At 46.2% G+C, this 14,361-nt stretch overlaps 6 protein-coding genes across 6 annotated transcripts; 2 read left to right on the top strand and 4 right to left on the bottom strand.

Annotated features, from left to right (window-relative positions):
* Positions 1-36: 36 nt before the first annotated feature.
* Positions 37-666, top strand: GLAREA_04725 (P-loop containing nucleoside triphosphate hydrolase; the record flags this gene model as incomplete). The annotated part of the gene is made up of 1 exon (XM_008087102.1): positions 37-666. One exon carries the CDS (start codon positions 37-39, stop codon positions 664-666), a length of 630 nt encoding a protein of 209 aa, XP_008085293.1.
* Positions 667-1,525: 859 nt separating this feature from the next.
* On the bottom strand, positions 1,526-4,070 carry GLAREA_04724 (uncharacterized protein; the record flags this gene model as incomplete). Its single annotated transcript, XM_008087101.1, has 2 exons — positions 1,526-2,465; positions 2,602-4,070. 2 exons carry the CDS (start codon positions 4,068-4,070, stop codon positions 1,526-1,528), a joined length of 2,409 nt encoding a protein of 802 aa, XP_008085292.1.
* Positions 4,071-4,578: 508 nt separating this feature from the next.
* On the bottom strand, positions 4,579-5,354 carry GLAREA_04723 (uncharacterized protein; the record flags this gene model as incomplete). Its single annotated transcript, XM_008087100.1, has 2 exons — positions 4,579-5,157; positions 5,292-5,354. 2 exons carry the CDS (start codon positions 5,352-5,354, stop codon positions 4,579-4,581), a joined length of 642 nt encoding a protein of 213 aa, XP_008085291.1.
* Positions 5,355-6,203: 849 nt separating this feature from the next.
* GLAREA_04722 (heterokaryon incompatibility protein) lies at positions 6,204-8,316 on the bottom strand (the record flags this gene model as incomplete). The annotated part of the gene is made up of 3 exons (XM_008087099.1): positions 6,204-7,440; positions 7,489-7,903; positions 7,959-8,316. The coding sequence occupies 3 exons, from the start codon at positions 8,314-8,316 to the stop codon at positions 6,204-6,206; spliced, it is 2,010 nt and encodes a 669-aa protein (XP_008085290.1).
* Positions 8,317-8,875: 559 nt separating this feature from the next.
* On the top strand, positions 8,876-10,383 carry GLAREA_04721 (tRNA-guanine transglycosylase; the record flags this gene model as incomplete). The annotated part of the gene is made up of 2 exons (XM_008087098.1): positions 8,876-9,116; positions 9,179-10,383. The coding sequence occupies 2 exons, from the start codon at positions 8,876-8,878 to the stop codon at positions 10,381-10,383; spliced, it is 1,446 nt and encodes a 481-aa protein (XP_008085289.1).
* A 66-nt stretch (positions 10,384-10,449) lies between these two features.
* Positions 10,450-12,518, bottom strand: GLAREA_04720 ((Trans)glycosidase; the record flags this gene model as incomplete). Its single annotated transcript, XM_008087097.1, has 6 exons — positions 10,450-10,661; positions 10,732-11,508; positions 11,559-11,693; positions 11,741-11,862; positions 11,925-12,193; positions 12,243-12,518. The coding sequence occupies 6 exons, from the start codon at positions 12,516-12,518 to the stop codon at positions 10,450-10,452; spliced, it is 1,791 nt and encodes a 596-aa protein (XP_008085288.1).
* Between the last annotated feature and the right edge of the window lie 1,843 nt (positions 12,519-14,361).

Here is a 14,361-nt window from a genome sequence, read left to right as displayed (position 1 = left end):
CAGAAAAATAGATCTCAATCACAAGAAACCACCATCATGGCCGATCTGAAACCTCCTCGCAATATCTACATCGTGGGTGCTCAAAATACCGGCAAAACGACACTTGTGAATGCCCTCGAGGCTACCTTCGCCAAGAACACTTCAGTACCGCAACCCCGAATTATCAAAGAAGTCGCACGAAACGTCTTGATAAAACACAACTTCACAGCCCAAGATATCACAACATCACCATCACGAGCTTTTCAATTACAGGAACTCATTCTGAAGGCTCAATTCGAGGCTGAACAAGAAGTGTTAGAGCGTGGGGGATGGTTTATTTCAGATAGATCGGCAGTCGATCCCATCGTTTATGCTCACAAGTATGTGAGCGAGGTAGCATCATTGCAGTTGAGGCAATCTACAGAGTGGTTGCAGTTGGAGGAACGGATGAAGAATTCTCTCGTTATTGTTTGTCAAGCTGGTGCGGATTGGCTCTTGGATGACGGAGTTCGGCTGATGCCAGAGAATCGGGAAGCTTGGATTCAGTTCGATCGAATATTTTGTAGCTGTCTGGATGAGTGGGGATTGGAGTATGATGTGGTACCCTTTACCTTGACTGATATTGATGAAAGAGTTGAGTTTGTATTGAAGCGTTGGAGGTTGAGAGGAGAGAAGGAAACAGTGTAGTGTTTAGGGGATTGAGTCGGAGTTCTCTAGTGAGAAGAAGCTTCGTAACCAAATCGCTGGAGACGCTGAGATATACTGGCTGACTTGAAAGTGTGAGTTCACGCAATTGCTTCTCTATCCGTTGCGCAACGACTTTTGTTAATTCGGTACGGACTCACAGATGGCTAACTAAATCGAAGTAGAATCATTAAATGTGTCTTTCCATCCTGTTTTGTGCGACACTTTGGTCTATACTAGTATTTTCAAATTTAAGGAATTTCATTGAAGAAAGAATCCATGGTTGCCCGTATCTCAATGTTTCTGTCTCCTTATTAGTTCAACACACGTATGACTTATCTTAGGCCGTCATTAAGGAAGGAATTGTGAACTTGTAGTTAGCAAGACCTGGATAGATCATGCTATTCCAAAATAAAGAAAGGCTGGTTGTCGTACACTTTATAGTTCACACCAGTATCTCGTTAAAAATCTTCCGCCTTTGAATGCTGGCTTGTTCTGTATAAGATCGTCCCCCATTACTTAATCACTTCATGCTGGCTTGTTCTGCATGATTTCGTTCCCTATTCTTGATCTCTGGACTACATCAATCTTGGATGTTGCATCATCCATTCAGATGCTTCCGACAACTATGTTCGAGTGCTGACCAATAAGAGCACAGCTGCTTTGGGCCAGCGTGATATGCATAGTCGTCAGGTATACGGTACTCTGGCAGCTTCCTGTTATCTAGTACATGTTTTATGGTAGCCGTCTCGCTGTTCCCCTACTTGGTCTTTTCCGCAAAATGAGAATATGGTCGACATTGCGCCAACACGAATCCTTTTGTTACTGATTGCCAGTTGGAACTCCAAGGCGAAAGATTTCTTTACAGAAGCATAAATTGCTCATCTACAAGATAAGACTGGGGGACTATCCCTTGACGAGATTGGGTAGATGCCATAATATCTGATGCGTCTCTCGGTGGTGGAATAATACGCAAGCCAACAACAGGACCGAGATACCTATAGCATCCTGCTCTATCTGCAAGTGGTCTTAAAAGATGATAGGCAGAACTCCCATATAAGGCAACTACGATATCGTCCAGGCACGCGTTTCTAGGGACCAAATAGTGCTTGGTCTCGTCATAAGGAATGCTGTGTGTCGCCAAAGCGTTTGGAAATGTGGCTGTCACGTAATGCCTTCCGGCCAAGTATTGAGTAAATTGAATGGGGATATCGTTGGGGTCCACTTCTTTGGTATAAGTCCAAGTGCCGTCGAATTGCGCTGGAAAAATGAATCTCCATTCATATGATCCCCACTTGGCGCGGTAGCCATCTGCATCAGCTCGTCGACTATCATCATAATAACTTTGAATAAAGTCCCCGAAAGTTGTCCAGCTTGGCGTCGAATGGTGCTCAATCTTGTGTTCGGAATGAAGAGATAACATACGGGAGGCAATCCTCATGCCTTTGACCTTGAGATAGCCTACTGGCATATCTTTTTGACGCCAAATATCATCCATGTTTCCAGTACTCGTCAGCAGCTTAGATCCGCTCCACGAAAGTACAAAACTATCTTTTTTGCGACCCCAATCTGTTGCCCAGGACGGGACCTCGTTGTTTTCAAGGTAAGTCCGGTCGGTAAACGCATCTAAGACTTCTAGAGACCTAGTCATTTGCATGAGGAATTTGATGACGTCCTGAAATACAAATGATACAGAAGTATCATAATATACAGGGAATTTAGATAATTGCTCCAGGTGGGTTGGTAGAGCTGTAAAGAATCTAATTGAGGGGCTTGTCAATAGACCAAGCGCTCCATAGACCCTACGAACAAAATTAGTATCTCGTTTGTTTCAACAACTCTTGAATACCCAATCAGGCAGACATAAGACAGAAGTCAACTTGGAATTTGCAACTTTGAGGTGTCATAATAGGAGCCATGAGATGGGTGTGTATTTACCTGTCCCGTTCGTCAGAAACGTCAAAAAGAGCACCCGAACGTAGGACAGATAGCCAGTGTTTAGTGAAGCTCCGAAGTTTTCCTTGCACCTGAAAATCATATCGGTCCGTTCCAGAGTGTTGGTACTCTCTTTTATATACGGAGAAGGTAGGTGGCATACTTCTCTGCCTTTTGGGGATGCTTGGCAATCGTGATGTCTGGACAAAGTCAAGTCGTTTGACTAAATCCGCGAAGCTACCGAAATCGTGATTATAATGACCTATCTGAACTGACATTCTCTTCGCCGCAAATACCTCCTGTCTTACCCACGTGCGGAAAAACCATCTCCGGCTTAGAACATCATCCAAAGCTTGTTTAATCAAGGGTTCTATAGCTTCGTCCAGGATCTGATCTCTCTGCTCCAATCTTCGACAGGCATAAAAGAATTGGCCAGATATATGACTTGGTAGTCCTAGCCAAGCCACAACATTTTCCGCTTTCTCGAAAATACGAAGCATGTTTTTCACCTGCTGAGCTTTTTCCTGCAAGTCGAGCTGATTGATACAGATACCATCACACCACAAGTACCTCTTTTTACCACCTCCTCCATCTCTTAGGTACAGCAGTGCATTGGCTAATTCTCTTGCTATCAGAAAAGCCTCTCCATTGATGGTGATTAGACAGTTCGGCGTTGGATCACCCCAGGCATATGAGAGAGCTTCATAAGCAATGGTAGTACCCGTAGCCGCCAGTCCTAGTCCAGGTCCATCTATGACATCGACAAGGATAAGTTCGCATTTAATAGGCAAAGTAATTCGTTCTTCAAAAACCACACAGTTCATCAGGAAGTATCCTTTTTCGCCTGCTTCGTTCAACCCATAGCACCATGTTTCATCCAAGCTCTCTTCTTCAGAGATAGTGCGCACTGTAGCGCTCAGCTCGTGAACTGCAATTGCCGTTGCAGCTGACATAAACTTAACCTCAGATATAACTTCTTCCTTTCGAAAACGAAGTGCACTTTCATGTGGAAATGAGTATCCATGAGGGTAGCTTTTACTCCAGTCCTCAAGAGCGATTGCTCGTCCGGAACTCTTGTTGATCGCTCCAAGAGATTTTCTGGCTGACTGACCACTAGAGCCGGGGTTTGTTTCTGGATGTAACACCAATATTCGGGTTTGCCACGATTTGAGTGGCGTGTAGGCGCATTTTGCTTTCTTCTCAGCGTCTTTTGCATTTTCCCTGGCTACAAAATGAGGCAATAATAGTTGTGGAATGTGTCGATAATCGCGAATACTGTGAAGACATGTCAATTGGTCTCTGTTCAAAGCTTTACCGTTGACGTAAGCGGAAACGCGTGCTTCGTTGGAGTGAAGGCTACCATGAGTTCGTGGAGGAGGAGGAGGAGACAATTGCGGCGTGCCGGAGTCTGCCGCTCTACGATGGAAATCACCACTCAAATTAGGGACGACCCTAAAACTCTTGGGGGCCATTGTAAACAGTTTTGAAGACAACTACTGAGGGCATAAGAGGACCGACGAAGTGTTCATGAGGTCGTCGAGGCTGAGCAGCGCAATTCCAAGGTCAGCTGAATGGCTTTTGCCGTCCAATCAAAATACCCAATCTAGGTCCAACCCACATGCTGTATTGTATGAAGAGGCAAAATGAGGCACTCAAATATCCAAAACGCACCATTTTTGACTCTGCTATAACTTTGTAAGGGCCATAAGCTCCAACAACCTGTAGCTGAAGTTTTGTCAATAGGCGACAACTGACTAGCTTTTATTAGCCAGTAAAAACTTTTTGCAGCGGTGCTTCTAATGATCTAGAATAGTGTGAAACTATCGAACATCATGAACGCAGTTCCAACGAGAATATCTGCTTATGAAGTGAGTAATAATAAGAGAACATACAGGGGACGTTAACGTGACTGAAAGGCTTGCTCATAACTCGCAGAGGACAGCTTGATTCAGCGACCACATCTTCTTCTGCAGAATAATATCACTTCTTAACAAGATCCTCCAACCACTTCGGCACTTCCGTACCCAAACCCCCAGCAACAAGCGACAAAGCAGCCGGCGCTCCCCCAATAGCACCGAAAACCCAAGAATAAGCCATCTCATGACCCTTCTGAATCGCAAATAAAGCAACATTAACCACATCCATAACAAAATTTGGATCCGTGCTAACACGCATCGCAAGCTGCTTCGTATCTTGCACCACCACAAACTCCACGCTGAGATTCTTCGTCTGCAGAGACTTGGGCACTGTGTTCTGGCATACTAGCGAGTTGCCACCAGCTAGGTTGTAAGAGACGAGAACTTGGTCAGGGTTATGGTAGGGTGGGACGGCCCAGAATCCGGCCCATTCTGGTGTTGCTACTGTGACGGAGCCGGTTTGGGCGATGGTGATTGTTTCACCCGAGTCTATCATGACTTGGCCGGCGAGCGCGAAGGTTACTTCGACGCTTGGTCCTTCGCCGGAGTCAAAGTTGCTGAGTGATGACAGTTGGCAGCCGAAGATCCTGCCGTTGTTGATATTTGGGGAGACTTCTTTCGTGAACTCTTCTTTTTGAGATGCCTACCCAACATTAGAATTTGTTGTTATTGTACTACAGGGGGATGACTTGCGGTGGAGTTTTTGGAGTATGTTGAATCAATACTCGGCCACCAGGAACCGGAATTTGGAATGTTGAATTTGTAACCAGTTCTCACCATCTTAATACCCTCAGGCAACTTTTTGACGTTCAAAGTCTGACCAACACCTCCGTAAACCATGTTGTCGGTTTTATAAGCTTTTCTAGTATACTGAAAAGGAAATTTTGAGAATCCAAGTTTACAACGCTGAAGAGATACTTATATATGCTTTCCAACAACAAATTTCCCGTTGTAGCTTTTGTTCTCGCCAATAATGGACTGGAGGAGGTATAGATTGGCTATGCCGTTCCTAACGGCAGCTGAAGTTACCAGTCTGGGTTATTGTGGGGCACTTTTGTTCTAGATGGCCGGGGGATTATCGAAAAGAGAGTTAGTCGATCCCCGCAACAACTGAGACAAAATGAAAGAAGTAATTGTCAATTATTGATTGTCAAATAATGTCGCTGCTCGCCACCGCATAGAAGTTGAGGATGCCGCACTGCAGATTGTGGCGTCCGTTTAGGTGTAGAAAGCTCCATCCCTTTTTGAAAAAAAAAGCAGCCATCAAATGTAATAGGACGAGGTACACTAGCTGAAATGTACTTGCGTGCATTAAAGTTTCCACAAATAGCGGTACAGCGGACTCCTGCTGGGTGAACGGCATTCATTCAGTAACTCGCTACATTCGCCCAGCGCTTACAGTGTTGACCGATGCCTTTCATGAAATTACTTCGAATGAATTTCATGCCTCTTTGAGTTTAGAGCCTTGATATGAAGAGGGCCAAGTAAAACGAGTCTATCGTGAATTCGAGATTTGAAAGTCATTTGAAAATAAATGGCCAGCATAAGTTGCAAGTGAGAATCGACTCTTGAAAACCCACCGAGAACGGTAGCACTTGGGATATCAACTGGATTCCCATGACATCGGTCTTCTTGGGCGCCTTGAGTTGCACGTATAAGTCGTTCGAAATGCTCGTCATTATTTGCATCTCAAATAAGCACAATTCTTTCTTCAGATAAAGAGGAAAGCATTGATTCCATCTCAGTAATTGAGGTTGTCAATTGAAATATCCCGACTCTTTCAAATTCGTTGGTTCTTGTCTCCCGAAGAATTAATCCGTGCATTTGAGGATTTAATGTAACACCAGGCAGAGGTTGCAAAGATCGAATGATGATTCCGTGGAATGGGAGGTCATATTTCTCGCCGCTCGCGATACCTTTTTCGACTGTAAGGTCATCAAATCTCAGATACGGATTTAGTAATGACTTCGCCTCCTTAAGAATGTCCCCTCTCATGCTCTCCATGGATTCTATTCGAACTTCAGATTGACTTAAGCCGCCGGGTTCCTGAACGGCAATATTACTGAAACATACACGGAATACGAATCCGTTCAGAGTCAGCCTGGCTGATAATACTTGTCCAAACGGGTCTGTACAAGCGGTTTGTATATTGTACGAGTCTAGTGTTGCGAGTGGCTGGATGACGTATTTATCTTGATGTCTGTAAATGAAGAAGTTGTTGATCCGACCATCGACAGATGCCCATGACCACGAAGGTGCCCGGTACTCAGATCCACGATATAATTTCCTAGGAGGATGCTCGAGGCGGGCTAGATGCCAAAGTAGGTTGTTGAAAATACTGGATTTCCACATTCCGGCGAGATACACGTCGTATGTCTTTGGAACCAGCTCATGCGCTCGTCTTGCAACACCTGAGAGCGCAATGAGCTTGTCCCCAGGATAAGTCAAGCTGCACGAGGAATATACTTGTATGAGATCGTCCCAATAAGTTATATTATTATTCCACGGGTTGAAGTATCCTCCATCTGAAAATATATCAGCGAAGTCCGTAGGAAAGTTCTTTGGAATAGCCTCGCATGCGAACATGTGTTCACATTCCCAGAAGACTTGAGACGGCGAGAAATGAAGAGCTCGGGGTGCTAGTATCCGTTCTTGTACAACCCATGCCCGAGACATTAGTGGTTGGGTGATGAACTGATGATGAATTGTTTCCGCAGGCGTCATCACTACAAATGATCCACCAGCAGCTTGAGGCCATAGAGGTTGCACTATCGTCGCTTCTATCATTTTTGGGTCTCTTGGAAACCAAAGTCCATGACTGGCGTCAAATGCACCTGTAGAAGCAATGTTGCAGTACGAGAAGGAGTAAACATCTGCCATGTGACTTGCCTCCAAGCGCCACTCAACAACATCATCCTGAACAATGCTGTAGTAATTAATAGTCTGTGACTGGGATTTTAATCAGTGCGCTCACCATAAAGAGTCGATCCATAGGTATTGGACGCCTAACCATCTAGTCACCTCAACGGCATCTCTGTAGGTTTTGGGGAGAGACTTCAATAGTATTGAGCTCTGAAGCGACGTCTTGTTGAATTTTTCCAGTTTCAGAAAGTCCCCTTTTCCCCAACGATGACTTAATGTCATATAATTGTTGGTTCGTGTGTTGTCAAAGTGGTCGGCGGAATTTACGAGACGTATTTGATCATCCCCAGAAAGTCCAGAGACCTGAAGAAGTCGAGTCGGCATGTAATGCCTAAAGTTCTTCCGCGTACGCCGAGATGACCGATGCTTGTGACAACAATCTGATATCCACTCTCTCATCTGTGCTCGCAGCTTTACCGAATCGGTAGAGTCTGGTAGAACGATTTGATCTGATGACAGTCCATGAGCTTCTCAAAATGTCAGCTAATTTGTCAGCGTAGGTCAAGCACCCAAGAGTCATACTCTTGGTAGGTTCTATCAATACTTCAGATATTGCAAGAAATGTACGAGCCACATTCTTTGATCCAGGTTGATCTGGACTTGTTTTGTGACCGAAGATAGTAAGTCCAAATCCTTGGCTCTCCGAGGATTTCCAGATTCTAACAGATGTAACCGGATCCACCTTGTCGGTATTTGTCGAGACAAAGAATGGAATTAAATGAATACAAATTTGACACGATGCTTCACTAGCTTTCTGCAAACTATCGAAGCTGGAATGATGTGGTAAGTAGTGGCCAGTATACGGATTACCTTGATCAAAAGTTTCTTCGCATTCTTCACAATAGTGAGAAAAGATCCTTTGGCAGGTATCGCAAAGCATTTTCAACGCTGAGTATTGCCAGTCTAATCTTATTGGGTAGCAAGGGAGATATCGTTTCGATGCCTCTCTTCTCTCCAGTGTACGTCTGAGAAGAGTCAAGCAATCTTCGAGATTTGCATAACGATGGTCAAAGACTCCTCGTGTTGCGCCGTGCTGGTAGGGTTTTGCAAAAGGACGACGACCTTTCAAAAGCCACTAGTGCAAGTGTATGGCATGACATGGCTGGGTTAAAGCATTAGAAGTAGTTCAAAGTTTCATTGCGACTCAGTAAATGCTAGAATATGTTTTGGGGAAGTAGTTGACAAGAGGCCATCGTGGGAAGATATGCAGGTCAGCGTCACGTGATGAAAAGCAGGTCTCAAAATCTTTCGCCAAGCCTTTATTATATTCAAACAACAACCATCTTTCGAAGCGCAATAAAGGGGTTGCCGATGCAAAGGGAATTGTTCTAAAGATGATACATCGAGCACGTATCTGCTGAGAATTACTGTCGTACAGGAGAACCAGAAACTATTGTATCAAGTCGTGCGCGGGTTCCAAACCGCGTCACGATTTAAGGATGGCTCCTAATACAGAATCTCATGGACAGCAGCCAGGGAATATGTCTTTTGAGACTCTCAAGTCTAATATTCAGCACACGACAACTGCAAGATTGGGAAAGCTTGGAATTTCAGGACGCAAAGATATAGAGACACCTAATTTCTTCTCAATCGGCTCTCGAGGTGTAGTGCCTCATCTGACTCCCGATGTCATCTCAGCCCACGCTCAATTCAGTGGTATACATATGGCTCTAGAGGATTGTAAGTTACAATTTTCTTTGTGAAATCATCTCAAATCTGGAGAATTTACTAATAATCAATAGTCATCGAACGAGCAACCACTGGCACACCACCCGTGATGAACGTACCAGGAGACTCTCCTCTACACACATTTACTGCTCTTCCATCCCATTTCACCACCCTCCTAGCACCCAGAAGAACGCCAGCAGTCTCCGCCCCAACCGGAAACAGCAACACCGCAATCTCAATCTTCACTTCAACCGGCTTCCAAGTCCTCCCCAACAAAGCCTACACAACCTACATCACCAAGCTCTCCCCCGACCTTGCCGTCGGTCTCGCCGACGTCCCCTACGGAACCGTCCCCGGCACCAAAAGAATCGCCAAAATGGGCGATCGAACAGAGACTTGGCTGACCGAACTCCTCGCCGCTAAACCAGAGCGTACAGCAATCTTCGCGCCAATCCTCCCCATCGACTCAAACGCCCAATCCGAATACCTAAACCATCTAGATGACATAGCCGACCGCATCCACGGCCTCGCATTCTACGACCCCAACACCCTCCCCGACATCCCCGCCACCACAGCCTTAACCCGTCTCCCCCGCCTCTCCCTCTCCGAACCGCGCTCCCCCTCTCAAATCCTCCGGCAAATAGCGCTAGGAATGGACATCTTCACCATCCCCTTCATAAACTCCGCTACCGACGCCGGAATAGCACTGGATTTCTCCTTTCCCTCCCCCAAAACCAAAAGTGAAAGCACCGCGCCTTTGCCGCTGGGAACAGACATGTGGGCTGCCACACACTCAACATCCCTCCTCCCGCTCTCAGAATCATGTACGTGTTACGCGTGCACCGCGCATCACAGGGCGTATATCCAGCATCTCCTCTCCGCGAAGGAAATGCTCGGGTGGGCGTTGCTGCAAATCCACAACCACGCCATGCTCTCCGCGTTCTTCAGCGCGATCCGGACATCGATAGCAGCGGGGACGTTTGAAGAGGATAGTGATGTGTTTGCGCGGGTGTGGGAGAGTGAGATGCCTGAGAAGACGGGACAGGGGCCGAGGGTTAGGGGGTATCATTATAAGAGTGAGGGGCCGGGGGAGGGGAAGAAGAATAAAGCTGCGTGGGGGAATTTGGGGGTGGGTGTGGATGGGGGTGAGAAGGATGCGGATGGGAAGGTTCTGGAGGGGGGTTTGGTGCCGACGGAGGGGCGGGGGAGTTGGAGGGGAAGGGGTTTGCGGAGAAGGCTGAGGGTTTATAGGGAAATGCATAGTAGAACATCATTTTAGAATATTATATGTACTAAGATACACCACTAAAATCTAACTTTCTTAATTCCTATCCGTTCAGTCGAGCTACCTCGCAGCAGTCGCATTCCCACCAACACCAGGATGCGTCGCGCCTCCCTTCGTCTTAAACCAATTCAACATCTGGAACAAACTAGCTTTGGGCACCCTCTCCATACTCGTAGCATTCAAATACTGCACCCCGAATTTAACCTGATTCCCGGAGAACCATTCGAAATTATCAAAGATCGACCACGCGAAGATACCAGTTACATTGACACCTGTTAATATCAGCAATTTGTCCCATATCTCATATCCTAAACATAAAGTTAAAGAAGGGGGTTAACGTACGATCCACAGTCTTAGCAAGCAAAATATTATCCAAAAACCCCTGATAATAATCCGACCGTCGTAGATCCCACAGGATATTCTCAAGTTTCGTTTGTTGGCCCTCAAAAGGCTCTGCGAATCCAAATTCAGAGACCACGATATCTGGCACTGTCGGGAAGAGATCCTTCGTGATGACGTTCAAGAACCTTCGGATCCCAACTGGCGTGCTGTAGAGCCAGCTCATCTCGTTATCCGCCGATGGACCAAGTGGAAAGCCGTCTGCGGCAAGTGATGAGGAACTGGCGCATTCGGGGAAGGCGGGGTGTGAAGAGTTTGCCGCGCAGGCTGCGGAGCCGCCTGACACGGCGGTGGCGAGGTAGCCTGTATATGCGTCGATAGCGAAGAAGTCGCAGGAGCCTTTGATGAGGTCTTTTTCGGCTTGGGTGAAGTTTGGGAGGAGGGAGCCGAGGGTTTCTTTGATCATGGGGGAGTAATCGCCGTCTCGCCAGCAGCCGTTGAACCAGCCTAGGACGAATTCGTAGTTGCGTGCTACGGCGTCGAGGTCTTCGGTGGAGGTGGAGTTGCCTTCGTAGTAGTTACCGGAGTTCTTGAATGTGATGCGTCCGCGTCCTTTGAATTCTTCGTGGTACCATTTTGCTACTTTGGCGTGTGCGAGGATCGTGTAGTGAGAACAGGCAATACGAGCGGAGAGTCCACCGGTGATGTTGTGATATGCGGGATAGATACCTTTGTTGTTGCCAGCTGGGTAGTATTGGTATTGCCAGTTACAGTATTGTGCTAGATATTGTTAGTATGATAATTGGCAAGTATTTTACGGCAAGACGAACGCTCGTTAAAGGTGTACCAGATTGGAACGTATGCGTCGTAACGGGTAATCACAAACTTGGCATAGTTGAAGAAGTCATCGATGATTTTAGGGTCGGTCCAAGCTCCATACGAGTTAAAAAGTGCTAGGGGAGTATCTATAATCTTTTAGAGCAGTTCAGATCAAGGCGGGTATTTGACTGACCCCAATGAAAGAGTGTGACTGCTGGTTTGATTCCGTTGCTGACCATGTTTGCAATCACATCATCATAATGTTTCACACCCTCTTGGTTCAGAGGCCCATTACCGAAAGGAAAGAATCGAGGCCTGATATGATGATTAGAAAATTAATTGAGAGCAAAATTCCAGTAAAATGAGCGGTAACTCACCATGAGAACGATGGGGAAAAGTATGGGACGCCAAGCTTAGCGAGACGAGCAAAGTCTTGCTTGTAAAGCCAGTAATGACTACCAACAATGTCACCAGTCGAGTTGTCCGAGACGGATCCGTAGTTTCTATGTGCCAGGAGGTCCCATATTGACGGTCCCTTTCCTTCATCTTTCGCAGCTCCTTCAATTTGGTAAGAACTTGCTGCGATGCCCCATACAAAGTCATTAGGCAAAGAAGCAGACTCTAAAGACGGGTCGGAGGAAGCAACCTAGTCCGTGTCAATTGAGACACAATAGTGAGAATAGAGGATGTCTTACCAGAGGGTGGAAGACTCCAGGACTCGGATATGCTGAAGGTTCTGGAGTTGGCTCGACGGTGGTTGTGATTGGACCAATTTCGATATCTCCAACCTGATTCCAAAGCATGGCAAGCTCTTCATCCGTATAAGCATAGCTTATTGTTGTCGTAGCTGCGCTGACATTGTACACTTTGGTTTGGTAACCTGCTGGTTGAGAGAAAGTCGGCGTCCCAGAACTATTCCATGCTGCCAAGGTAGCAGGAACTAACAAAGAGACAACAAGTGCGACGGACATGACTAAGAAATCGGTATCTTAATTGGAGAATACCAGGAACCGTTAAACCAATTGAGAAATAAACATGGGGAGACGCATTTTATAGCTTTGAAGCTTCAGAGAGCTCAACAAACCTCGGTGCTATTCACTGGCGAAGAAAAGAAATTCCACCACGGATAATTTAGAAAGGTAAACAATATGGAGCGAATATGCATTTTGCCTGGAGTACAGCATAGCTCGGGTGGGTCTGTTCAGGTACAAAGTGGTGAAGCTCTATGAAAAATGATGTCAATGGGATGGTAGTACAAAAGGTACATGGGTACATCGGGAGGACGTCCTCCGTGATGGAAAGAATCGCGAAGTGCAGTAGAGTGAAGGAGAAATTCCAATTGAGGCTGCTGGATAGTATAATCAAGCTTTCTCGGGAGCTTTCCAAGAGATGAGCGTTGAGAAGATCTGATGAGACATACTCGTCGCGTACCTAGGTACTCAAGTATTGTTTGTAACATGTCAACAAACTTCTTCGCTTCCCCTCTTCGTCTTCAACCCCGCACGTGTTCCCACCAGACGATCCCGGTTGATATCCCCTCTTGCCTTTCGGGGAGTAGACTTGGAAATTTGTGTTTCTTTGGTGACCTGAGATGGTTGGGAGGCAGGTGGTGTGTTTATATATGATAGAAAATGAGGTTGTTCGCTGGTGTAAAATTGAAGAAATTTTATAGGCAAGGAGTTTCTTGTTCCAACTTTTGGACTGTACTTTCCGATGGCTTGAAGTTGCCATAGATTTTGTAACAATTCTCAGAATACAGTATTTATATATGCAAGCTAAACAAAAGGTCGACAGCATGGGCATGATACTTTGGAATAACTTTGCAAGGTGGTTGTTGAATGTTGAAATTGAATACCAACCAAGGCACAAATATCAACGAAACTGAGATTGATGCTGCACGTGAAAAGTGGATTAATCACGTGATCAGTTGAATTTGTGTGGGGAACTGGGGAAGCATCCTCGCCCTCGACCTCCCACCCTCGTTATTGACATTTACAACCCGACAAACTGGTTCCTGGGAGTCAATTATCGTACTACTCAGCTTGAGTCGCAAGCACGATTACCCGCACAGATCCGATGGATATGAACTAATCAGCATCTTTGGAAGACATAACCTCGTTTCCAGCTCTTGAGCTCTTGATCGTGATGAATGTTCATCCTTCACCCACGTTCTGGGAGAATTCCGGGGCCGGTTAAGAGTTTATGTGCTGTGGCTTGCCAATACTGCGGATCACACCCATTCTGCTCAAGCCAGCCACTGTGCAGCTGATTCGAATGGAAGTGGATTGACTCGATCCACCACTGTCCGTTATTTCAGCGACGAGAGCCAGTAATTGGCTATCATCTCGCTTCAAACGCATCGCGGACTGAATGCCGACATCGCGGGGTCCAGAGCAAAATGGGCCAAGAGAGAGGAGAGCTAAGCTCCAAAAGCAAACTATCCATTGAGAAACTGTCAAGGTCAGCAACCTGCACGGCCATCTCCATTTCTGGAAATCCCCGCCATCCTCACCACACTACTTGATGGCTGCTTCTCCAAAGGCTAGAAGGGGATGAGGACGAATCAAATGTAGTTCTAGTCGCAGCGGAGACACGACAGCTACCTCCTAACTCGCCTAGTGGACGGGAACGCCCCCGAGTTCCAAATGTTTTTTGACGGATGAACATTTTGCCCCGCTGTTCACGTTCCACGGACAACATCAGCTATGGTTAGAGTTCCTGAAGCTCTGGGTTCTGGAAACAGACCAGGATAAAAAATGCTCCACACAGAAAGCCCTAATCTAGATTTCAATATATATATTTCCCCATGATTCC

This window comes from Glarea lozoyensis (assembly GCF_000409485.1).
Source record: "Glarea lozoyensis ATCC 20868 chromosome Unknown GLAREA5, whole genome shotgun sequence".
In the NCBI taxonomy this organism is placed as follows: domain Eukaryota; kingdom Fungi; phylum Ascomycota; class Leotiomycetes; order Helotiales; family Helotiaceae; genus Glarea; species Glarea lozoyensis.
Note: the sequence above shows the minus strand (reverse complement) of the source record. Positions and strands in the feature narration are given on the sequence as shown.